The sequence below is a fragment of the Physeter macrocephalus genome, chromosome 8 (genome assembly GCF_002837175.3).
Source record: "Physeter macrocephalus isolate SW-GA chromosome 8, ASM283717v5, whole genome shotgun sequence".
Classification (NCBI taxonomy): domain Eukaryota; kingdom Metazoa; phylum Chordata; class Mammalia; order Artiodactyla; family Physeteridae; genus Physeter; species Physeter macrocephalus.
In genome coordinates, this window is record NC_041221.1 from 7,360,825 (window position 1) to 7,385,599 (window position 24,775).

The window sequence follows — 24,775 nt, forward strand, 5'->3', positions numbered from 1 at the left end:
GGCACGAACCCACATCCCCTGCATCGGCAGGCGGACTCTCAACCACTGCGCCACCGGGGAAGCCCCAGGGACTCACTTTTATCACGCGAATGCCTGGCTCTGCACCTGGCACACTGTGGCCACCCAGGGATGTCTCCTGAATGAGTAACAGCGTGTGTGCAAGCAGGAGAGCGGGAGGACCCCCCAATGCAAAGAACTGCACTCCTTTTGATACATAATGTACAAGCTCCTAAGTGAGGCCAGCTCTAGACTACACATGAATAATGAGCGCCTGGAACATGCAGCCCTCGATCTGTCTGCTTTAGCCACCTTCACACTCCACGTGTCTCACCACACAGTCCCCTGATTTAGTTGACTGCGAAGAGTTGGAAAATGACTTAATAAGTTACACCACAGCGCATCTGGGTGACCACACACGGAGTGGGAAATTGCATCTATTCTTTTAGGTAGTACTTCAGTGGGAGCATTTTTTAGCAAGTGCAACTGTTGCTGTTTGGATTATTTAATAACTTCCCTAGTAAATGCTGATCCTCCAGATAAATATTAGCAACTGACATACATAGTCACGGTCCACCGATGCCCAAAATAAGTTAGACTATAAACCCAATGCCTTTGGAAGCTGCATTAACCAGTGCAGGGCACTAAATTGCCTTGACAAGCCCGGCCCTACTTCTCCACCAGGAAACAGTTGTACCTATATCACAACCAGCCTAAGAGGTTTGCATTGCTAAAACCTTGGGATCTCAATGAACTGCTTTTTCCTGCACAGCAGTTTGGTGGCAAGAGGGTCTGTCTTGAGAATTTCACCACTCAGGTGCCAAACAACCTCATCTGACCTGTAATCAGGTGGGTCTATGTTCCAATGGGTTCATTCTTTCAGACTCTATCACATGGGGTTTTCCCCAGTCTTTACTGCCCCTTAAAAAAAACCCAAACCCTTCGGTTATTAAAGATACTCCTTTTAGTGTTACCTTACCCACCTCTTGTACTATACTATTCAGGGGTCTTTAAAGGGATGGAATTATGACTTGTATTATCAATATAGGAAATACCCGGAGAAAATGCAGACTTTGGCTCATATTTCACAGGCTGCTCTCCTGTCTATGAAACTATATCAGGTCCTCCTGGCACGGTCAGAGGAAGGCTGAGAGGCAGTCTTACCCAACCAGACTTTAATGATTTTATTTATTCCACATGGCCTAAAAACATGTTTGAACATAACTTGCCATAATTTTTCTGGTGATTTCTATGAATCACTTTTTAATTATGAATTATGTTTTTTAGAGACACTCCTGAGAAATTTTACCCAAGGTTCCCTTGACAACCATCTCATAAAGTATCTAAAGTGAAGCTGCTTCCACAACCAATGCAGAACATCAACTTTAAAGCATAGATTCCTAAAAGATCCATTAGTCATCTTTGCTGAGAATGAATCTCAGATTCACACATGCAAAGGGTCGCTGAGAAATTCAGATCCACCCACATAACTAGCAAAATACATTTACTGTCAAATGAGGTTCAAAGGATTTTTGTACAAATATAAATTTTCTAACTTCACCTGGAGCATTTTTTCTCTTCTTCTAGCTAGGGATTTTCTCTGTGTGCCTAAATTATTGCCTTTCTACCCTCGGCTGAAAGTTTTCAGCTTTTACAGGATCTGCTATGTCCACCGCAGGAAGGATCTTTGCCTGCTGGATCAATCCAGGCCACTCAGAAATTAAAGTGTTTATGCACAATAATGAGCACAAATGTCCATTTCTGGGATTTACTTAGGAAAATCCAACTGCTGGATCTCAAACAAGCAGGTAAGGTCCAAGTACTCTTAAAGGACAGCTGGGCGGGGGTTAGCCTGGAAATTCTAGCACTATCTACAGGTGCAGCTTCCCTGGCTTCCACTTTCCTTCCTTAGGCAGAGTTGACAGCTTCTGCAAAAATAACGATGTAGACATCAAGCTAAACAGAAATATAAACAGGTCAATTAGCTTTCAATGGAGCCCTCTTTATGTTGCTTAAACAGGGAGGTATTTTCTGGTCAATTACTTTAAGTAGACATCAATAAACACTAAAATTATGTGTACATGTGGAGTCATGGCGCTGGGCTTTTCCCTCCCTGGCCCCCAACGGTCCAGGGAGTAAAGCAGACTCACACAGGCGCTTTCCAGTGTTCACTACCGTGTTTAAAGTGTTCAACAAGTGTTTGAGGCGATCGCTTTCGGTCCAGACCGTGCTGAGAGCCCCCAAAGACGTGGCACCTGGCGCCTGTTGCCCCGCCAGGTCACCGGGCCACTCTCCTCCGACGGCGCTCACCACCGCCCATTTCTTTCCCCACGCCGCCGTCTTGTATTTATTCAAAAGTTAGATTTCGCAAAAAACTCTTCCAAGCATCCACCTTCCCCCGCCCCCCACACCCTGCTCAGGGCCCGGCAATTGGTAGGAACGCTTCAAAATGAAATGCAAGATTGAAACGAAGTCTCACACCACCATAATAAAGCGGTTTAATGAGCTTCGATCTTGAGAACGGCGTAGCGTTTGCACAACTCCGTGAAGCCACGCGCACACTCACACCCTGACCACCCCTCCCGTAAAAGGGAAAGCGAAGACAAAGTGCCCCTGAACGTGAAAATCTGCCCGGCCCCCGAAGGCTCACCCCGCCTGGTTCAAAAGCTTCTGGGAGAGAAGTACAGAGAATTCCGTAGTCAGATTAAATAATGTCTTTGTATACACCCGCTGGGCGAAAAGAACGTTGGTGCTATAACCAAGATTATTTTGTTTCCGCTCTCTAAAAAATGAAGACGGTGCTGGAGTTGGAGCCAAAAATATTCATAAACCACACAGTTTGAATCCACCCTGTAGTTTATCAGCTAACCGATACTTTTGCCAGGGAAAATATTCTTGAATTGAGGAAAAGTGTTAAATTTAAAATTCTCCTTTTATACGAAAACGTGCTCTACCCAGTGCCTCCTCCTCCAGGGTATTTGCTCTGGCACCTAAAAGGAATTCTGTCTTGGGGCAGTTAAGAGGGGGAGAAGAACGGCGGAGGGGAGTTGGACCTTCTTCCTCAATCTGGGAACCACGCCGGATCTCCCTCCAAGAAAGCTAAGCCGCCAGCGTGAGAACTCGACTCCAGATCCGGTCTAAGAGCGCGCGAGCTGGGGACGGCTCAGGGATCTTTGGCGAAGCCGAGATGAAAGTACGGCCCCTTAATTTCCACCAGACTTCCCTTCATCCACATACACCGGCTCTCACGCACTCCCCAGACCTCACGCGGACCCCGGGTCCCTCTGGTCCCTACTTCCCACGTGGAAAGAAACTGGGGGGAGGAGCGGAGCCGAGGCCGAGCAAGTACAGGGAGCACTGAAGACCGGCTATAGCACCAGACGAGGTCCGCACGGCCCCACTCACGCAAGTGAGCGTGCCGCACACCTCCCAGCGCGCACAGCCGCGTCGGCTCCAGCTCCCCGCCCGCTCGGCTACGTGCGGACCGAGGCCCTCCCCAGCGTACACTGCGCCCCAGCCGTGAACGCCGCGCGCACGCGTGCTCTCGAGCTCCGCACTCCCTCGTGCACTGCGCCCGCTCCGTGCGCACCGAGGCCCCTGACCCCTCCGTGTTTACTGAGCTTCTCCAGTGGCCGTGCGCGTTGCGCCCCCTTCCGCCAACCTGCTCAGAGGCCGCGTTTCTAACCACGCGGGCGATCCCGAGACTCTGAGAGCGCGAAAGGCGGGAACCACACCGCAAAGTCTGTCCGAAACAATCTCCTTCCGGGCCCTCACCCAGCGCGGGGAGTAGGAGTCCCGAGTCTCTTCTGCGGAATTGAGAAGACCTCTGGCGACGGGGAAGCCTGAAGCTCCGCCCGTGTCCCCGAGGGGGACCCGTAGGTTCCAAAGCCGGATTTCGTCCCAGGACAGGGAGAGCCGGCGAGGGGGCCCCGCCACCGCCTGCGTGCCATGCCGGATGGGGTGCGGTCCCCCTACCGGCGTGGCCCCCCGCCGCTCTGAAGTCTGGCTTTGGCGCGCCCAAAACCTCTGACGCGGGACGGCCCTCTGCTGTGGGCGTCTCCTCCTTCTCCTCCACGGATGGAAGAGTGTGTTCCCGGATACACACCTCTCAGGAAACCCGCCTTCCATGCCAGCCCTTAAAACTAAAGAAAAAAATAAAAATCTGCGCGAAGCAGGAAGACGCTCACGCCCCGGGCTGGGACGGCTGCGCGCGCTCAGGCCAGGCTGGGGGGAGCCGATCCAGCCGGCCCGCCTGCCCGCTGGCCTTTCTGTAACTTTCTCTACTAAACCGCGAATGAATTAGCGTACCTCTTCCTACAGATTTGTTTAGATTAGGGAGGTTTCCCTCAATGTTCGCTTTGCTTTGCGAACATTATATTAATAATTATATTAATTAAATAAAACGAGTTTGTGTCTTTAAAGCACTGTAATAGCCCTATATTACAGTCAGCCTTACATTAAGGGTTGGCTGTTACTATTATTACCTGCTAGAAAAAGAAAATTAAGCCTATCATGTTTGTGCTTCCTTTGATGTGCAGAAATATGTGTCTCTGGTGGGTAGATTTTTTTTTTAAGGAAAAGTTTTGGTTGATGTTTTTGAAAGGCGGTTTCAGCGCCGTCGTTAATGAACTAATTGGTTTTCGGATTTCAAGGCGGCATGTCATTGATATAACCACTGAGGAATTTCAGCGCACACCAGACTGCAAAGACTCCTCCAGCTCAAGGGTTTCCAGACACCATCGCGGGCTCGCTGGAGGAGAAAAGCGAGGTTTTGCCGGGGAGCGGATGGGCTGCCTCTCCCCGAACCAGGATTTTGAGGCGATGCTTCTGTTAAGCCGGAGCGAGAGCACTCTGGGAGCGGGCTGCGGAGGCTTCGTGCCGCCGGGTCGTAGAAGGGTCGCAGGAGGTCGGCGCAGGACACTCGGCTCCCCTCTCCTTCGGCCCGGATCCCTGGCCGGTCCCTGAGCGCCGTTCCTGGGCGCCGGGCGCTGCGTGCGCTCCAACAGAATCCTCGCTCTCTCCGGAGGACGCTGGATGTGTGTGCACGGGGAGGGGGTGCCAAAGTCCCGGGCACCTCCTCAGAGACGGGGGAGAAAGCGGGGCTGGGGCTGGGAGACAGCGAAGGAGTGCAGAGGAAAGGGCTGCCCTCTCACCACCGCCCCCCCGCCCCCCAGGTAAAATTAGAAGAAACGTGTGGCCGTTTCCCCAAACCTGGTGCGGCTTCAGTGGCTCCCTGTGGCCCTCGCTGGGGACTGTGCTAATCACTATAATTAATTACCAGTGACACTGATTTTGATCCCTAAATGCATCGCCTTCAGTGAGGGAGAGAAGTAGGCAGTAGCTACTCTGTTCCTCGGATACGAGGCACTGCCCCAGAGGCCCCCCTCAAGCCCGCAATCCCAGAACCCGAAGTCGTCCCGGACAACCAAGTCCGAGAAGGACTGCGCTATTTTCGGAATCCCAGAGAGCAGAGTCAGCCTCGAGCAGGCCGGGATAGGCGACTAGGAGGTGGGAATTATCCCCCACTGGGTGGTGCCTCCTTCCCTCCCCTCCCTGCCTCCCCCCCGCAGAGCCACTTGGGGCACCCTGCCAAGGACCGAACACGCAAGCACCAAGGGACCCCAGGACCCTGTGCAGAGGGCGGATCTGCCCTAGTTACTGTTTTGTAATCAAATAATCAGAGAGAAGCCGACCAACCCGAAAGCAAACACTTTCTCCTAAGGGGTAACTTCCAGTGAAATAACTTATTAAAAGCAAAACAAAACAAAAAGAAAGAAACTTCTCTCCCTCTACTACTTAGGAACATGTGAGCAGAGAGAGATACTGTCTCGACCTCTCAAGGAACGAATCATTACGAAATTGCTCTGGATAACTGTAATTACTTTTATACAATGGGTAGGAATATTGCAATTGTTGTCCGAGCCTTTCTGGGAGTAGCAATGACCCCAGAAAAAGTTGATGATATCTCCACTGGTCTTACACAAGGAAAGGAGTGAAAAGTCGAAGTACCTTTTCAGATAGCTCAGACCAAACGCACCTCCCAGCCTTGAAGTACTCATATTTGTGATGCTGAACCCAAGCGGGATTTTCTGAAGTAACCACATCACGCTAATTGCCTGTGTAGACAAGAGTTTATAAATCGAATAGGTTCACGTCTCCATAGTCCTGGGTTTTCTGCTGTCTCGGCTTGTTTGGGCGGTTGAAGTCGTCCTTAAACACCACTTCAGAGGTTCCAACCCCTTCCCCCAAATCTAGTGCTAGGCCTGGGAGAAGTCCTCCCCTCCCCACCTCCTTAGGGACAAAGTCTCTGATCCCTTTCTGCCACCGCAGCAGCCCATCCCTAGTGGAACATCTGCGCGTTTTCCCCTTGATCTCACGCGAAAGTCGGTTTCCGCGGAGGATGGGCCTCAGGTAGGCGCCGGGTGCGGCCCCGGCGGAAAAACAGTTGCGGAGCATCTGAAGCGGAAAATCCAAGCAGATGTGGGGCGGCCGGGCCCCGCCCCTTTCCTCTTAGGGCCTCAATTTCTTCCAGATCAGTTTCCTAATGGAAAATTTCTAAGAGGTGGGGGCTATGCGGAGGCGTGCTCGTGCGCCTCGGGGTGCGCCTAGGCGCTGGAAGCAGGACTGACGGGCTGATGGCGTCCCGAAAGCGCGGCAAAAGCTTATTGAACTCAAGGTGTCCGAACCCTCTTTCCACCTGCCCTCTTCCTGCCCCCAGTCCCTCGTCATTCTAGATTCTGCCAACTCCTTCCGGGCCAGTAGGAGAACCGCCGTTTCTGGTGATGCCCGGGACTGAGGGGGTCTTTCGTTGCCCTATGCTTCTCCCCTGCGGGCCCATCTCCGTGCTCTGCGCGACGCGCTCGACTTTCGACTCAGAGTATAGACTAGGAGGTACTCCCCGCACCAGGAGCCCTGGAGCAAGGAATACGCAGTAGGTGTCCTAACTGGCGGCCACCGGCTTCTGATCACTCGAGTTAGCACGCGTTTAGTGCTTTTTCCAATGTACACAGAGCTTCTATCCTGCGGGTGTCCTAAGGGCCTCAGGCTTTCCCTTCGGCAGGGAGAGCCCTGGGACGACCCCATCCAAGCTCGGGGGTTCTTACTTCGCCATTCCACGCAGACATCACTATTTTTCCCACCTGGGGAAACCTCGAAGTTCGCGCCGAAGTACTTTGTGTTCTTTCGGTGGTGCTGTGCGGGAGCCCAGGCCCATCTCCGCGCGCTGTGTGTGTGTGTGTGTGTGTTGAATGAATGTGTTGGGGGGAGGGTGATAAAAGGCCCACTTGGGCGTTTGCTGGGGCACACTTTGGGCCCTAAAATGCCCCACAGCCAAACATCTGCGAATCTTCAAACGCTCCGTTATGCTACGTCTCACACCACGCGATTCGAACCTGTCTCGCAGATGCAACAGCGGCTGCCACTGCTGAAAACCGGGTATCAAGATCTCAAGCACAATATCCCGTGAAATCCGGGAACTTTGGTTTAAGGAACGTTTCTGTTCCTGTTACTTGTCGAGTTTCTCGCACTTCCACTTAACCATGTTTCTGCGATCTGGGTAATCCCTTTCAAGCCCAGGAGGAATTCTCCCGGGTCCATAATTGAGGATCGGAAATCGTGGGGGTGAGGGAAGCCTTAAATCCTCCCGAAGCCAGGAAGGTGCCGGAGCGCACACGGGGGCGGCCTGAGCAAGCGGCGGCGGGGCCCAGCCGGCAATCCCTTCCCCCCTGGAGCTCCTTCTCCCGGAAGCCGGGAGACCACGGCTGTCCCCGCAGCGGGGTGCGGGACTCCGAGCGGGGAAGCGGGCCGGGAGCCTTGCGTTTGGCCCGTGCGTACCCGAGCCGCTCGCGCGCCCCACCCCCGACCCTCTGCGCGCACGGCTGGAAAAAGGAAAGCGCTCCTGGATCCGAAACCCCAAGGAAAAGTGCTGGTTCCTACATGCGCCCGGCATTTGGTGGGGAGGCACCAACTCCGAAGCTCGCGCGGCTCGGTGGTTTCGAGCAAGGCCACGGCTGTGGGTTCCGCAGGGCGCCGGGGCAGGTGAGGCCGACCCCGGGTCTGCGCACGCTGTCCCGCCCACCGAGGGAACTACGACGCCTCCAACGCCATCGAACTTCTGACCTTCAGAGGGGTTCCTGGAAAGGGTCCGGAGCGCCTGCTGCCGACGAGGTCGCCGTAGGCCCTGCCCTCCAGACGCGGGGGAGGGAGGCGAGTACCAAGTCATTGTAATGGCAGTGCGCGCGCGGAGCCGCAGGCCCCTCCCGGGCCGGGGGAGAGAGAACGGAGACCCTAGCGCTGGGCCCCAAGGCTCCGGCGTCTCCCCTCCCGAGCTGACCTCCAGATCAGGCCCCCACAGCCTACAGCCTCGGCACACGTCCGAGGGACCCCAGGACGCCGCGCCCTGCGTCCACTGCGGCTGCCCTCTGACCCCGCGCGCCCGGAAGCTGGAGTCCTCCCGGTGCACGCGTCCACACCGCGTCCGGAGGGTTCGGGCTTCTAGAAGGGAAGGGATGGGGGGCTACCTCGTGATCCTCCGGGGTTGCAGGCACCGACGGTGAGGTGGGGTATACAAGAGGACTCAGGTCCAGTGTGGCCCTGAGGGAAAGCGCCGGGACGCCCTACGGCCGGCCGCAGCCTCCGACGGCGCCTCCCTACGCCATCTGCCTCCTGCCCCCGTCACCCTGGCCACCACGAACGCTTGTCCGATGACCCTCGCTCGGTGCTCCTCGCCCTGAAGCACCCGCCCCAGCCGGCTTCCCTGAAATTCCTGCCGCGCTGGATCGGGCTTCAGGGGCGGGTACTGTTGGGCCCTGTTCCCGCCGCTGCCCAGGGCAAGGCCTCACCGATGGGTTCGGCTCCCCCGCCCCCCTCTCCGTCCGATCCGCGCGTCCCCGCGGCCTCCAAACCCTCCGGGGAAGGCGCCAATCTCCTTTCGCTCTCCCGTTTACAGGAGAGAAGGGGCCCAAGGGTCACTTCCGAGCCCCACTCGCGCCGCTTCCTGGGGAAGGGGGTGCTCCTTCCCCTCTGGCCTCCCCACCACCACCGCTTTCGGCTCTCGGACCTGCAAACTGGGGAGAGCGAGGGATCGGGGCCCGCGCGTGCTCGGAGGACTCAGTCCTCCTCCGCAGGGCACTCAGGCTGCGCCCGCCCAGTACCTGCGCGGGAGCCACAGACGAGGTCTCCGCACCGCTCCCTCCCTGCCTTCCTCCTGCGCCCTCCCCGCCGCTCCTCCCAGCGCCGGGTCCCGCGACCCGCTCGCCAGGGCCGGTCCCCGCCGCGCGCCCCGCGCACTCACCGCGATTTCCTCCGGGCCGGGAGCGCGCCGGTCTCTCCTGGGAGAGTCCCCGGAGGCAGCGACGTGGAGGCGCGCCTGTGACTCCGGGGCCGCGGTGGGGTCGGTAGGCGAGATTGGCCGCCCCCGCCCCCGCCGCGGTCCCTCCCCCCCTTCCTGCCCCCCCTCCCCCCCGGGCCGCGGCGGCCGAGTGCTCCGCCCGAAGGCGGGTCCGCCATAAACAAACGCGGCTCGGTTGCACGTGGACCGCTGAGCTCCTGCGCCTCGCGACAGATCGCGGGCTCCGGCCGCGCATCTCCAGGCACAGGGAACCGCCAGGGAGGGCAGGAGAGCGCACCCGGGCCGGGCCCCAGCCGCGTCCGCTCCCCTCCCGCTCCATGGCTCCGCAGCCGCAGCCGCCTGTGCCGTCCTCCAGCCCGGAGGGGCCTCGCGGCAGCTGGTACGAACACCCGGTCAAGGACTAAACAGCACCGCCGCTTCCTCGCCGGCCGCTCTCCACCCCTAAGGAAAGCCGAGGCAAGGGAGACAAGAGGGAGGAAGGAAGAGCGAGCCGAAGCGAGCGGGAAGCCAGGGCTCGGGTCGCCGCGGGACAGCCCGGCCCGGAGGAGGCTGCGCCCGGGGCGGTGGCGGGAGGAGCGCGGGGCGGCGCCCCCGGGTTGCGCCGAGCTCCCGGCCCACGGCTGCTGAGAGGCGTCTTGGTGCCCCTGGTCGGCCCCACGCACCTGCCCGCGGCCGGCGCCCCACGCTCACCTGGTCTGCGGGGCCCCCTTCCCCATCGCCGCCACTGCAGCCAGAGCGGAGCTCCGCGGGCCTGGAGCACGGCCGGGTCTAATATGCCCGGAGCCGAGGCGCGATGAAGGAGAAGTCCAAGAATGCGGCCAAGACCAGGAGGGAGAAGGAAAATGGCGAGTTTTATGAGCTGGCCAAGCTGCTTCCGCTGCCATCGGCCATCACCTCGCAGCTGGACAAGGCGTCCATCATCCGACTCACCACGAGCTACCTGAAGATGCGCGCTGTCTTTCCCGAAGGTGAGGCCGCAGGTGGGCGGCCGGGAGCGCTAGGGGGCCCAGGCGGGGAGCCAGAGCTGGCCCGGAGGGGCTGCCTGAGCCTTCCGGCCGGTGCCAAAACATCTTGGGGAGGTCTCTCCGGGAACTTCGGCTCCTCCTGGAGAGAGGGGCCAGGACCCCGGTGCCAGAGACACCAGGCCCTCTTCTGGCCCAGGGCTGGGGGGTAGCGGGGGCGAACCACGGATCGGTCCATGAGCGTACTAGTCCAATCTGGTCTTTCTTCTTCCCTTCCTAACTTTCTTCATTTCTTTAACTCCCCCTTTTATTTTTTCCTTCCTACTTTCTTTCTGTGGAGGGGAAGCACAGTGCACCCGGGCCAGAGGTGAAGGGTGCTTGCTGGCCCCTGGGAGAGAGTGGAGTACACCGGGAGGCCCAGGCCCCAGCTCCCAGCAGAGCACTTGCAGGAACTTGGGCCTCAGACTCGGGCCTCTCAGGTGGTCTCTTCTCTGCTCGCCGTTCTTGGGGCTGGGGCTCTGCAGGTCAGGGTGGGAGAGACTCACCTCAAACAGGTGAGCCGAGATGGGGCAGGAGAGAAAGGGGGGCGGTTAATTCGGAAATGGCAGGCGGGCCTGAGCATAGTCTTCTTTTCTAGATTGGATTATAAGCCCGGAGGGGCAGGTGCCATGGTGGGCAAGGGTCGCCAGGACCCACGGGCCCAGCAGGCTCTCAGTGGTCAGAAGTGGTGGCGCACTGGGTGGGTATTCCCTGCCAGCACACGGCCTGTGGGTGACAGTAGCTGCCAGGCGGGCACCTCTGAGCAGCAGGGCTGGAGGAGGCCTGATCACCACGGCATCCCTTTTGGTGTCCCGGTGGTTCTGAACCGACCACCTTCCAATGTCTCTGTCCCCAGCCATGTTGGCTGCGGCCTGGCGGAAGGGATTAGGACGCTTGTCTGAGACGCTCTGCTCCAGCACCCGATGGGCACCCCCCAACCTGAAGGCCGAGGAGCCACTAGAGCTGTGGCAGCCTCTGGAGCATCAGAAGCCGGTGCACGACTAGGGAGACTACTTTAGCCACGGGGCACGGGGACGGTCGCTGCAGAGCCGCGACAGGTGTCTCTCCAGCGCAGGGCACCTCCATTAAGGCAGTTCCAGGCCAGGCAATCGACCTAAAGTCAGTAAACTCGACGTCTTTATGGTGGGCGCCCCTAAGCCTGTTATTTGTAATCGTCTCTGGGTCATAAACTGCCCTGTACACCACCTCCCGGGTGGAGCTCCTAGGACCTGTCCCCCAGCGTGACCTCCAGCTCTGCAGCGTCCTGGCTGGGGAGCTGAGCACCACTGGACAGGGTGCCGAGGGGGCCAGAAGCGGTGGCCTGTCCTCACCGGAGCCTTCCAGCTGTGCTGTGCGGCCAGGCGGCCACTTTCCTCCCTGGAGCAGGAGCCTGTGACCTGACTGTCACAGCCCAGAGCTCTTAGAAGGGAAAGTTCTTTTCCTTTCCAACCCCGATCAACCGAGGTGCCCCCCTCCCACTCCTACCCGTCCTGCTGGGAGCTGCGGCCTAGTGGACGCTATTTGTCGGCCCTCCACCGAAGTAGAGATGATTCCTCCCCTGCTGAAGTTTTCAGTGAAAATTAAAAGAGAATTGGGTTTTATAAGAGCCGAGTCTCCTTCCAACCCTGGGAGGGAGGGATGGTAACTGGTTTGCTCGGGTGAACCGTTTCTTAATCTACATGCTGCAAAGCAGGTGTGGAGCCCAGACAGGACATAAGCCTTCTCTCCTGTCCCGCTCCCACCCCACTGGAAATACAAATTACAAAGAAATGATCAGAAGATTAAATGATTTCAAGTAAGCCAGAAATTGAGGCCTGGAGAAAGGGGCTAATTGCTAGCCACTTGTTGTTTGGGGCTTTCCAGGAAAGCGGCTAAAAATTGGGAAGTGGTGTGTATATGCTCCTGCAAACATTAAACTGGGTCTGTAGGTTCCAGCGCTGCGAAGCGAGGCTGCAGGCCTTGGGACCCAGAATTGCTTGGCCCTGAGCAGGTTGCAGGGATGCGCTGGCTGTGGTCTGGCCCCTGAGCGCCAGGCCCCTGTGCTTTGTTCCTAGTGGTCTAGTTGAGGGGTGGCCTGGGCGTCTCCTGGGGGTGACCATGGAGACTGGAGCTCCAGGAGGGGTCGGGGAGAGCTATGTGGCCCTAGAGTTTTGGAAATAGTCCTGAACCTAAGGGGTCCCGATTCATCCAAAATGGGGAGCAGGCGGTGGTCTAGACCGCAGCGGCTCCTGCAGCGCTGAAGCTGGGAGCGGGGGCGCTCGCCTGCACGGTGCAAAGAGCAGCCTCCGGACGCCTCCCTGCGCTCGGAGGCCTGGGGCCTGCAGACCTTCCCCCTCAAGTCAGTCTGCGACTGGAGAGTAGAGGAGCTGGGTGCCTGGGGCAGAGAAAAAGAACAGTTTAGAAAGACCTCAATTACGCAGAATGACTCGTTCGCCCCTCCCGTGGCTCTGAAGGACGAAGGGTGGGAGCGCGGAAGCAGCATCCGAAACTGATTTAACATGTTCTCGGGAGGCTGCGCCAGGGAGGCGGTGCGGGAGGCGGACGGGGCCTGGCGGAGCTGCGAGGGTCCGGACGCGGGCGTCAGGGAGGCTTTAGCGGCCAACCCGGTCCTGCGCCGCGGCGGGAACTCCCGGACCTGCTCCGGCTCTGGGCAGCGAACGGAAAGATACCGAGCGGACCCGATGTGCCCAGCGCGGCCTCGCTGTCTGATAGCCAAGCCGGATCCCTGGGTGAAGAAGAATCTAAAAGCCAAGTTAGGACTTTGGGAGTTAGAAAATGAAGAGCAGAGTCCGAAGGAACCACAGGAATCACCAGACTAACCCTCAGTATTTGAGGAAATTGAGGCCTGAGAGGGGCGGGCCTTTCCCACGGTCCCCCGCGAGGGCAGGGCAGGCGGGAAGGCCGCTGTGTCGCCTGTGCTTCTGTGCGCAGGAGAGGCCGCTGGCCTCGGCTCCTTTCATCCCGAGACCCCCAGGCAGGAGGAGAGAAAGAGGAGCTCGGAGAAGCCCCAGGGCAGGGGCAGAGAGGCGACTGGAGCCAGGTGGACACTCCGCGGAGACGCTAGTCCGCAAGCTTGGGGGTGCTGGCAAGCCAGACAGCCGGTTCAAGGCTCGGCTCTGTCAAGCTGCCCCGCTGGGCCTCTTGTCTCCTTGTGTGTAAAATGGGCCCATTAGCAACTCCATCGCTGCGCAGGGTTCCCGGGATCGGGTGTGAGGAAGCAGGCGGGCGCAGGTGGAAATCTACCGTGTTCTTCCTGTGAGCTCACTGCCTTCCTTGGGCCAGATGCGACCTTAACGGTGGCGCGCCCCACTCGGTGGACCTCCGGGACTCACTGCCTGGAGTTGGAAGATGAGCTGTTTTCTGGGTTCCCACCGTTTTCTCCCCTTTAACTGCGAACTGAGAAGTGCAAGGTAGACGGGCAGGGAAGAGGGCAGGAGAGCGAGGCTGGCTCTGGCAGTGGACACGGAATTGAAAGCTTAGTGAGTTAATGTGGTTGGGAAGGCCTGCTACTCACAGGGCTCAGGGAAACGCTGGGGCCCAGGGTCTCGCTGCCCTCTTTGCAGCGTGGCCTTCACTTCTGGAGAGGGGGCACTTTGGAAACACAGAAGCACCCGGGGTGGGAGAAGTCTGCTGCTCTCTGGCCATAGCTGCATGGTGACCCACGCAGGGCCCCAGGAGGTACAAGTCAGAGCTGCGGGAGCTCCCCGGCCAATCAGCAGGGTTAGGCCTCTTCCTAGGAGCTGGGGTTCCTGAGGTCAGCTGTGGGGCAGAGGGTGGCCTCCCCTCCGGGCACGTGTACAAAAAGGGCTTGAGGAGGGACTGGCTGCAGGTCCCAGCTCAGGAGTGGAGCTGGAAGCTGAGGCCGATCGTGGGAAGAGGACAGAGCCCCTCTTCCTGCTCCCCACCAAGATCGCAGACAGGTGTGGGTGAGAGAGAGGCAGGGACTGCAACACTCATCACAACTTTTTACTCCAAAGAAGTGAACATGTCACACGCACAGTAAATGGGGTTGGAGGCCTGAATTATTCCAGTGGCTGGATTTGTCTGGGTTTACATCGCGTGCGCGCACGCACACACACACACACACACACACAGACACACACACACACACACACACACACACCTGAGTGCCAAGGGGAGGTGCGGGGGTCGGGACGGTCCTAGAAATTGTTGTCGGGAATGGAAACGCTTTGATTTAGAAGGTTTGGTGAGGAGAAACTCGCCCTAACCCGACATGGAGTCACAGATCCATGAGGCCTTTCCCTGCCGCAGCCCGAAATAATGTAGTTTGTTTTTTTTTTAAGAAGACTTATTTTTTAGAATAAAGTGGGTTTTTACAACCCTCTCCCCGTCCCTGCTTGGAAGCCTGCCAGGCTGTGCGCCGGGTCCGGGAGGGAAAGTTCACAGAGGCGGAGCAGGAAGCTCGGCAGCGGTGATGGGAACTCCAGAGCTGCGCGGGCCCTGGAGGTTGGGAGCGAGGATGTGGAGCGCGGGCGCCGCAGATTCAGCACCCGGAGGCCAGCGCCCGAGACCGGCTCGGGGCGCTCCGGGGCGCGGACTGGAAGCCTGGCCGGCGCGGCGCTGGCCACGCGCGCTCCTGAGCGCGGGCTCGGCCGAGGCACCCTCCCATCCTGCAAGGTCTGAGCATCAGGCGACCGGGTCTCCGGGCGCTTCCGTCGTCCGTGGTCTGTGCATGTACAGCACCGGCCCGTGGCCAGGCAGGCCGGGCTGGAATCCCCTCCCTTCCCCCACCCAGAGCCAAACCCTGTCGGGGCGTCTCTACCTACCACCCCCTTCACACCCCCTCTGGGCCGCTGTGCAGCTGTGGGTTTCTAAAAGGGTGCAAGGGCCGGGCTTTTCAGGGACCCAGTGACCGCGAACCATTCCAAGGCCGGAAGAGGACTGAATTGCCACCATTTTAGATACCCAAGGTTGCCCTCGGGGAAGTGTGAGAACCGCTGTCCATCCTGGAAGTTCTTATCCAAGTCTAGACCCTTCTCTGGGGCAGGACCCATTGGTCACTGGCCACAGTGAGTCCTGCTCCCGGGTCCAGAGGAAGGAGCGGACCTAACTGCCTCCTTCAGGTCTCAACTTGTGTGTCCCCTTCATCTGAGAGGGTGACCCTATCTCACAGTGAGGGAACCCCTGCACAATGTCCCCTTTACTGGGAAACCAGATCGTTTGTGTGATTTGATGTTTATGGTCTGTGAGCTGCACCTGGCTGAGGACCTGGTACAGCAGGCACCCAAGAGCTGTTTGTTGACTGACTGACTGACTGAGCACCCAGAGAGGAGGGACCATATTTAGATAGCTTCTGTGGTGGGCAGGGCCTGACAGGGTTTAAACCAAACAGCCCGCTCGCTGAGTGTGGGTACAAGTGCAAGCACCCACAAACCCTTGGAGGCGGAGGGGAAAAGGGGACACTTGGCTCCCTTTCCCTCCGACCTGGTGGCTGACCCCCCTCCCCAGTGACCTGGCCATCTGGATTCCCAGTAGCAGGGAGTGCCCATCTGATTCCCCTATTGACACATGTAGGGCAAGCAGGACCGCAAACCCTGGCCAGAAACGACAGGCCAGGTTTGGAACCCGCCCCCCCTGCCTTGCTCCCCTGCAGTCATTGGGATGGGGTGGGGTCAGGATTTCCCAGAATCAGGCAAAACAGACCACCAGTGGCTGATACCCTTGGAGGAGCTTAGCGCAGTCTTTTCTTACACTCCTGCCCTCATCTTTCTAACAAATAAAGCCCTTTGTTGGGTCTAGATAAGGGCCGCAGGCCTAGTGCCTCACTTTTTCAGGAGTATGTATGGCTTTATAGTAATAAGATGATTTTTTTTGTTACAAACCTTACCTTATTTAGTCTCTGCATTCAGCCCGAAGTAGATTTTTATGGGCCCGGGGAAAAAGTCTCGCCCATAGAGGTTTCTAATGGAAGAACCAGCAGCACTCTCTCCCTGTGAGGTGGCATGGGGGTAGGGACGCTTAAGGAGAGCCTCCCCACCATCTGCCCCCCCTCGTGCCAGCTCCAAATCTCCGCTGGCAAAGCGGAGGCATCAAGAAATAATACGAAAAAGTATAATCATGTAAGAGAACAGGCTTTGAATTATACGGAAAAATTGCCCTGCGCGGCCAGTGCACTTTTTGCATGTGAGGCCTTTCGACAAGGCTTTTGGGAGAGCCAGGCAGGGGGGTTTGGTTTGGGGGTCGTCCCCGAAGGAGGTGCAGATTTCCCCAGGCCCTGTCAGGAGCCAAGGCTGGAGGCGTTGTTCACTGTCCACAGAGGGCCAGGCAAAGGTGGCTGGGCCCAAACCAGGGGCCGGGCCCAGGAGCAGGTGAAGGACAGTTACAGGGGCGCCTCTGTCCATTTTCGGACATCAGGATTCCTGGGCCCTTATTATGTTTTTTCTTCATTCAGGGCCCGGAGGCTTTTACATTTTGGTTCTTTCCATTTCTGGTTAAATGGAGTCAACGCCACCACCAGTAGGCCGGCCTCTTGGGTGCTGGGGAGGAAAAGGACCTACCGTGAGAGCCAGCGGCCCTATAATACGGTCACTGTGGTCATCCTGGGGCGTGAGAGTGGGGTGGGCAGTGATTTCCTGGGGTTAAAGAGACAGCTCCGTTCACGTGCTGGCATCTGGGGGGTGCGGGGCTGCGATCATATCTGGAAGATGGGAATATGTGGAAATTAGCCCCTTCCTTACGGGGAGACCAGGATAAACCTCTAATTCTAGAGCCCAGGAGGAGAATTAAAGGCCATCCCTTTCTCAGCTGCGTAATAGAAGTTGCCGAAAGAACGGTCTCCAAAGTCTCTGCGGGGGCCCTGGGCCTGGAGGTGCATTTTCCGCCTGCTAGGATCGAGGGTTCCAGAAGCCGCGATGGCCCGGGCGCCCCAAGGACAGCGGGGGGACAGAGGGTGCCTGCGCGACACTCCCCGGAAGCCCACTCGCCGCCGCCTGCTCGGAGGGGCTTTTCGGTCCTGGGAATGGGCCGCGGATTCGCTCCCGGGCCCTGGTCGCACACTCCGGGGAGCAGCGGGCAGGGGACCGGGCGGACATGCAATTCTGGCGGGAGGGGAGACGGACGCGCCCGCGCGACCCACAGCTCACCCGCAGGGTCGCAGCCCCGGTGGGAGGCGCGCGAGGGGCCTAGAGCCTGGGGGGCGTTCTTCGCGGGGGATGGGGAGGGGGCGTTGCTAGGACAGCGGTCCCCGGTCTTGGCGGCCTCGAGCCCGGGCCTCGGCGCTCGCTGGAGGGTTTCGGGCCAGGCCGCCAGCAGGACTCCTGGGCGCGGCTGGGGTTCTCCCAGCTGGCGCTTAGCGCCGCAATCTCACCCGGCTTTCCTGCTGCCTCCTGGGCGTGCAGGCAAAGCCTGGGGCCTCCGGGGTCACGGCAGCCGAGCTGAGGGCGCAGGAGAGAGATGTTCCCTCGAGCTGGGCTGCCTTGGCCCTGGTGCGCCTTCTGCAACACTGGTGGCCTTCGGGGAGGTGGTGGGGAGCAACGGAGGCCTTGGAGGGACAGTTAAGAAGCGGAGGGGCTGCGAGAGCCCAATTATGTGCCAACAAACACCTCCCAGTTACCGTCTAGTATACACACGGCTCTCCCCGCCTTCGGCCCGTACCCCGCGCCGCTGGCGACTTAGGAGTTCGCCTTCTGGAAGCCCCCAGGAAACCCCTTCCCAGGCTGTAGCTCTTGGATTGGAAGAGGGTGGGCGCTCCTGGCGTCCCTGTGAGGGCTGGAGAGTCCGGGGCGGGGGAGGGGAGAGATTAGAGGGGGTTGAAAAAGTTTTGGTTTTTTTGTTTTGTCGTTTTAATGCCGGAAAAGCTGCCCCCAGGACGGCGAGGGCTTTACGTTCGGGCCTGTCTTTGGCAAAGTGCATGGCTGCCGGCGGCGCGGGGAAGGGAGAGAGGGAGGACCCTTGGGGGAATATTTACTGGTCAAATCGATATCCCCGTTTGGCTACGAGGATGGCCGATTTCAAAGCAGATTAGATTACTTTGTGGCATTTCAAATAAAACGGCAATTTCAGAGCCGTGAGCACGCGGGCGACCCACGGGAGCTGTGGGCCTGGCCGGCTGGGACCCAAGGCCTAGGCGGGAATTTCTCCTCTGGCCTTTTCCTTTTTAATCGCAGGCAAAGGGGGCGACGGCCGGCGGGGCGCCGGGTGCCGAGGCCTCTGGCTGAGCGCTGCTGTTTACCGGTTTGCTTTATTCCCCGTGCAGGTTTAGGAGACGCGTGGGGACAGCCGAGCCGCGCGGGGCCCCTGGACAGCGTCGCCAAGGAGCTGGGATCGCACCTGCTGCAGGTAGTAGGGCCGCCGCGGGGTGAAAAGCGCCGCCGCCACCAACGGCCCTGGCCCGCCCGGGTAGGGGCTCCCTTCCGACCCCACCGCCCCAGTCTCCAGGGGTCCCTCCTCAAGGAGCCCCGGGAGGATCCACAGGCCGCCCCCAGGCTGCAGAGGTCTCCCGAGGCAGCGATCGGACTTCGGGCCAATTCCCCCCCAACTCCCCTCGGAGGGCCGGGACTGCGTGTGGATTCCGCTCAACCGCAGCCTCAGGCCAGCCCCCCATCAACCCCACACCTGGCACCCTCTCCCCCGCCCCAGCCCCAGGACTCTCTAGCCCACGAGACCTAGGCCGAAGGGCGCCCCTGGGTGTGGTTAAGTCCTCTCCAACCTTACTTCCTTCGGCAAACTTTGATGGAGCTCTTGCTCTGTGCCAGACGCTGTGCCAGGCGCCGGAGCCAGAGGAGGAGTGATCCCGCTGGCCTGAGCCAGAGGGAGGCAGCCTAAAGCGTCTGACAGTTGTGTGTGTCTGGAGAGGTTGCCATAGAGGAGAGACAGCATCAATAATTGAGAATTAGCAGCTGACATTTACTGAGAGGTCGCTACCGGCCAGAAGCTGTTCTAAATCTTACTATATCATCTCTCTTCACCAGCCACCTAGAGTGTGTTCTATTTTTAACTGCACTTGTTTCGGAGCAAGAAGTTGAGACACAGAAAGGTTAAGCAACATGCCTTAGGTTCCACAGCAAGTGGTGGAGCCTTGTTCAACTCAAGTGGTCCAGCTCACGACATGGTGCGACCTCCGGGGTCACCTGGCTCACGGAGGAAGTCCTTGCTTAGTTTGTGTCGGCCGCTTAGCGCCCCAGCCCGGAGCCATTCAGTCCGCGGTTACTAAACCGCCCCTGACCTCGGATTTCCTTCGCGGTGTCTGGGGCTCGGGTGGGGTAGCCGTGCGCACGACCGGCCACTTCCAAGTCCGCGGCTGGCGCTAGGTGGGCACAGAAACGCCTCGTGTCTCGGAATCTTTCAAATGCCCTTTACAGAGCCTCATCAACGACCCGATTCATTCCCCCTCCCGTCATTTGTCTCTGCCACCGAAAAATGCCTACCGAGAGCTAGTTTGCATTTCCTCCTTCTATTTTGTGTTTTCTTTATAAGGGGGGAAAAAAAAGTTGGCTACGGGAACTCTGTGTCTTGGGTCAGCGAGTCGGCTCCGCGCTTCGAAAAAGCAGATCTTTTCAAAACTCTTTTGCCCCAAATGCCCTAGTGTGATTTATTTTTTTTAATGCGTGCGCTGGGGAAGAGAAGATCCCGGGATGTATTTGAAACCCGAGGCTTTTACAACATAAAGCTAGTGGTGTGGGAGCCGGCCGGGTAATGGTTCTCTTGGAGCCCTTCCCGCGCGCCCTGAGCTCTGCCCGCAAGCTCGGGTCCAGCTCCGTGCGCGGTATTTTAAGTGTCCGATGCTCCTGCATATTATAAGTGACGCTAATATCAGAGACAACTAAGTGCCAGGGAGCTCCAGTGAGAACCTGGCGGCAAAGTCAACGCCCCCAAGTTTCTCCACTGTACATTTATTTAATTCCGGAGTGTGTCTGTAGATGGGCGGCTTTGCAGTTAATATACTCGCAAGCGCATTAGGTCGTTTGCAGCTATGAAAGCATAACCAACATTTTCCATTAAGAGTATTATTTTTTAAGCTACCGCTGGCAACTTTCAGAATTTCATTTTGATAACTTTTTCTCTTTTACTCATATGGCTGGCTGTCCGATACTATTTCATTAAATGTATCTCTTTAATGATTTTGGAGTTAAGCAAGAATGCAGAATGTGCCAAAATATGGATAACTTCAGAAATTGCTGAATAGTTTATATCTTTGAAAAGGAGTTTAGTTGGGGAAATATTTTGTAGCTGAGTTAGAAACATGAAAGTCGGGCTTGTTATCAAGATGTTGATTTCAGCCTCAGCACAGGGAAAGCTAATGATAGCTTAGTTGGCAAAGAAGTTTCTGCAGCAAAACTGTATTTGAGACAGCAGAATGTAAGGATATCTTTCAGGTTTCACTTCTACATTCTTTTTAGGCCCCCCTCCAGAGAGGGGGCGGATTTAGAAAAACCAAAGGTAATCTGGTTTCAATTACATGCTGTAAAAATAGAATTTGTGGCCAGAAATTAATTTGGAATATTTTTTATGGGGGCAATGTTGTGGATTGTATGGGTCTTTCACCAACTTTATTGCTTTTCTTTGGTTCTGGATCTAAAATATGAATGAGTAAATAAAATGCAGTTTCCTTTTTCAAAAATAATTTAGTCTTTTTATCCTTGCCACGCATAAATATAATCATTACCCTTTATTTGACTTAATTACCTCTTATAATTTTACTTTATTTTTTTGAGGGCTAGCCAAGTTAGGCAAAATCAGAACATCATTTAGGTAGCTTTAATTTTTCGGAAATTGATACTTTTTCTCCTTGAATTTTGCAAAGGTTGTTTGATCTCTTGCAGATTCTAAATAATTAATTTTGTAGACATAGTCTGTTAAAAATAAACAGGTATTTTATTTTCTGGGGAGTGGTAGTGTTTGGAATTTATTATTCAAATGGTACTTAGGGATAACTAGAAAATTGTGGCAAATAAAGCATATGTTCTAGTGGTATAAACGGCTGCCAGTTATGACATGAAATGGTCTATACAGTGGCAGATTTTCCCCTAAGTACCATAGAACTCCGGATTTGTGCTAAGTGCTAAAATAACCCCAACAATAAAGCTACTACGTTTAAACTGAGCATGATAGGAATTCTCAAATGTTTTGCATGATTTTTGTGATGTAGATGTAAGACTGTTTTTAAAGTCCTTTAAAAGCATTTGAGAGACTGGCTGGGGAACTAAACCTAGTCCCGCTCATGGCCCCGGGGCGCCGTTTCTGCATTTAACAATATACGTTGATTATAATACTTTATACATTTCTCCATCCTAGTGCCAGTACAATGATCAGATTTAACTCTAGTGTCTATTATCTCTTACCCTGATCCTTTTTCTTTTACAGACTTTGGATGGATTTGTTTTTGTGGTAGCATCTGACGGCAAAATCATGTATATTTCGGAAACAGCTTCTGTACATTTAGGCTTGTCCCAGGTGGGTATTGACTAATTTTATGTACAACCAAAATAATAAGTTAAGTGTTGGCGGATCTTGACAGCCTTGCCCAACTTGAAAATGAGTCTGTCCTAGTGTCTACTTTTGTGCCTGAACGTATTCCAAAATTACAAAATCGTCTTTGAAGGCCGGCCCGCAGGGCTTTTCTTCTCCGTGTTATGTTTCACTTTTCTACTTTCTTTTTCCTTTGGGGCTAATGCCTCGTAATGTCTTTGCAACAGTCAGCCTTGTCCAATAGCCTGGACTCTGCTTATACAGTAAAGTTCTCTGCCGCTAACAAGAGCTTCACAAAGGGAGATTTTTCAGTCCACGCTTGAGGGTCTGCACGTGGTATTGTGAGTTGCTATGAAAGAGAGGCAAGCTGATGTAGAACATGGATTTTATGCAGAATGTGCTTTGGGGAGAGAGAAAAGGGGGGGTAGATTTATGAGTGTCCACATGGAATTCAGGGTAATTTTTCCTGAGTTTTTCCAGTTCAGTGGTCGTTTCAGTAAAGCATTTTATATGCTTGTGATAGAAACTCATAAAACTCAGTTTACTACTGTTTTGCACAGCAAGGTCCTGGTTTCTTTAGAACATTTAAATATTACCGATTTTTCTGAAACTGTCTTCTAAAAGGGGTTCATTCCCTAGAGGAGAGAGGTGCACTGTTTTCTCTATCCCGTCAAACCAAGGGCTTGGTAAAGGGTTTGGCTGCTTGTCGGGGCTGTGGTCAGTCCGGATGGTGGGAGAGTCTACTGGTTGTTGCCATTCACATTTCTGATTTAACAAGCATGGATCATGATTCTAAGAGTCACATTGTTTTATACATATAGGGGCTAAACGTTTCTTTACATTGTGAATTATCAGAGTGCTTTTTTTTCATTACAACTGAAGACACACTAGAATTAATTAGATCCAGGAAATGGGCTCCCAGGAGGCACATGAATAATCTGTACTGCACCAGACTCCTCCTGTAGTTAAGCCAAAATAAAACATGCCTATTAAAGTGGCTTGGGCTTTCTCATTGCAAAACAAAATTACCAGTTTGGAAACCTGCATCTGGTGTATTCCTCTTCTTTTTCTGCCAAGATGTTTTTTAAACTTTCCATTTGTTTACAGCCTTCGTTTCCAATGGATGTATATCTTTATCCATGTCCAAGTGGGTTTCTGCGCCTGTGTGTTTTCTTCTGCAAAGTCTTCTAAAGCGAATCACATATTAAAACTGTTTGGCGTTTTCTGTTCTCTTCCTCTTCTCTTCTTTTATGATACCTGGTCTTCCAGATGAGATTTATTAAGGCTTGTCTCTTTCACCTATGTGACTCATGGGATTAGTGTACTTGTAGAATGGGAAATACTATTGGAAATATGAAATTTTCTCTTTTTATATTTTCCAAAGTTATTATTCTCTGAATTTCCACTTCATTATTCTCTGAATATTTAGAATTATTTAAGGCCCTTTAGTTAGACCCAGCCTGGTTTCTACTCCTGACTTGATCTGTGGCTGAGTGCCCTTGATCAGATTCCTTAACTTTTTAAATTGTAACTTATAAAACCTTTGATAAGTCTTATAATAATGTCACAAACAAGACAAAACATTTCACATACTTTAAAAATGACTGGTCAAAAAAGAAAATGACTGGTCAAAGCATACTTTAAAATCGATAGAGTCACCTTTACTGAATATTAAATTTAGATCTGAGCTCCCTAGCAGTCAAAGCAAAAAGGGGAAATGCATTTTGTTGTATGGTTTTCATTGTCTGATAAGGGCAGGCAACTGACCTCTCTGAACCATAACTTAAATAAGAAAATAATGCCCGCTCTACTACTCTTTCAGGATCATGGTGAGAAACATACCAAGGGCCCACGTGATTTATAAACTATAGGGGGCTACACAAAAGCCAGGCATTGTAAGTTTCATTAGAACTGTACTTCAAATAGCACAAAAGTCGCTTCAAATAGCATCCTTTGGTGGGCACATATTAGGGATAATTAGTCATGGGGAACGTTCTGGCACATCATAAGGCACTGTGCACATATCAGGACCTTCCAGTTCATTCTGTCAGGCTGCTCAGTCTGGCATTCTACATCTCTCTTTTGCTCTCTGTCATTTTTCTCTTTTCACGTGGGAAATAAAAATGATTGTTTTTGAACACAATAATTAAGAATGACCAAAACATTGGATAGGTAACAAATATACCTCCTGTTCATGATAAACGCCACGAAAGGAAATTGTTTTTCCTTTGGATTTTTGAATTTTATTTATTTTTTTATACAGCAGGTTCTTATTAGTTACCTATTTTATACATATTAGTGTATACATGTCAATCCCAATCTCCCAATTCATCACACCACCACCCCCATCCCCGTGCTGCTTTCCCCCCTTGGTGTCCATAAGTTTGTTCTCTACATCTGTGTCTCACTTTCTGCCCTGCCAACCAGTTCCTCTGTACCATTTCTCTAGGTTCCACATATATGCGTTAATATACGATATTTGTTTTTCTCTTTCTGACTTACTTCACTCTGTGTGACAGTCTCTAGATCCATCCACGTCTCTACAAATGACCAAGAAAGGACATTTAAGCAGAATTGGAATTTAAATTCTATTTCCTTTTGGTCCTAATGCAGACATAAAACTTTGTATATCATAATTTTGAATTTTCCAAAAAAATTGTAAAGATGCCTTTTGTCTGTATGTTGCCAGGAGAAGTGTCAATTTAAAATAAATCAAACTGCCTGTCCGTGTAGGACGGCTAATTTTTTTCTGATCTCCTGGCGGGACTATCTCAGTATCAGTCTCCAGCTACGAAAACACTTTCATGCTGATGTCTGGGGAGTATTTCATGGTGAACTGTTTAAATAAGCAACAACAAACTTTTCCCTCAAATCTGCCTCCTATTCCCAATTAACTCTGCAGAAGGAAATCTAGGCAGAATCACAATGTGTATTTTTTTCTGTCTTCTTAAATAGTAAAATAAGGTATTGAAAAGAATGTCAAATACCCAACTTCTGTTTA

The 24,775-nt window shown here is 54.5% G+C and overlaps 1 protein-coding gene and 1 long non-coding RNA gene across 2 annotated transcripts in view; one reads left to right on the forward strand and one right to left on the reverse strand.

Moving 5' to 3' along the window:
* LOC114486681 (uncharacterized) overlaps positions 1 to 9,419 on the reverse strand; it is a 21,700-nt gene extending 12,281 nt beyond the window's left edge. Inside the window, exon 1 of the long non-coding RNA XR_003680797.2 lies at positions 9,290 to 9,419. This is a non-coding gene — a long non-coding RNA (uncharacterized lncRNA). The remainder of the gene's footprint in view (positions 1 to 9,289) is intronic.
* A 100-nt stretch (positions 9,420 to 9,519) lies between these two features.
* Positions 9,520 to 24,775, forward strand: part of SIM2 (SIM bHLH transcription factor 2) — a 49,532-nt gene continuing 34,276 nt past the window's right edge. The window contains exons 1-3 of the mRNA XM_055086407.1: positions 9,520 to 10,314; positions 18,563 to 18,645; positions 21,670 to 21,759. Coding sequence (XP_054942382.1) covers positions 10,140 to 10,314; positions 18,563 to 18,645; positions 21,670 to 21,759 — 348 coding nt within the window. The 5' untranslated portion in view covers positions 9,520 to 10,139. The remainder of the gene's footprint in view (positions 10,315 to 18,562; positions 18,646 to 21,669; positions 21,760 to 24,775) is intronic.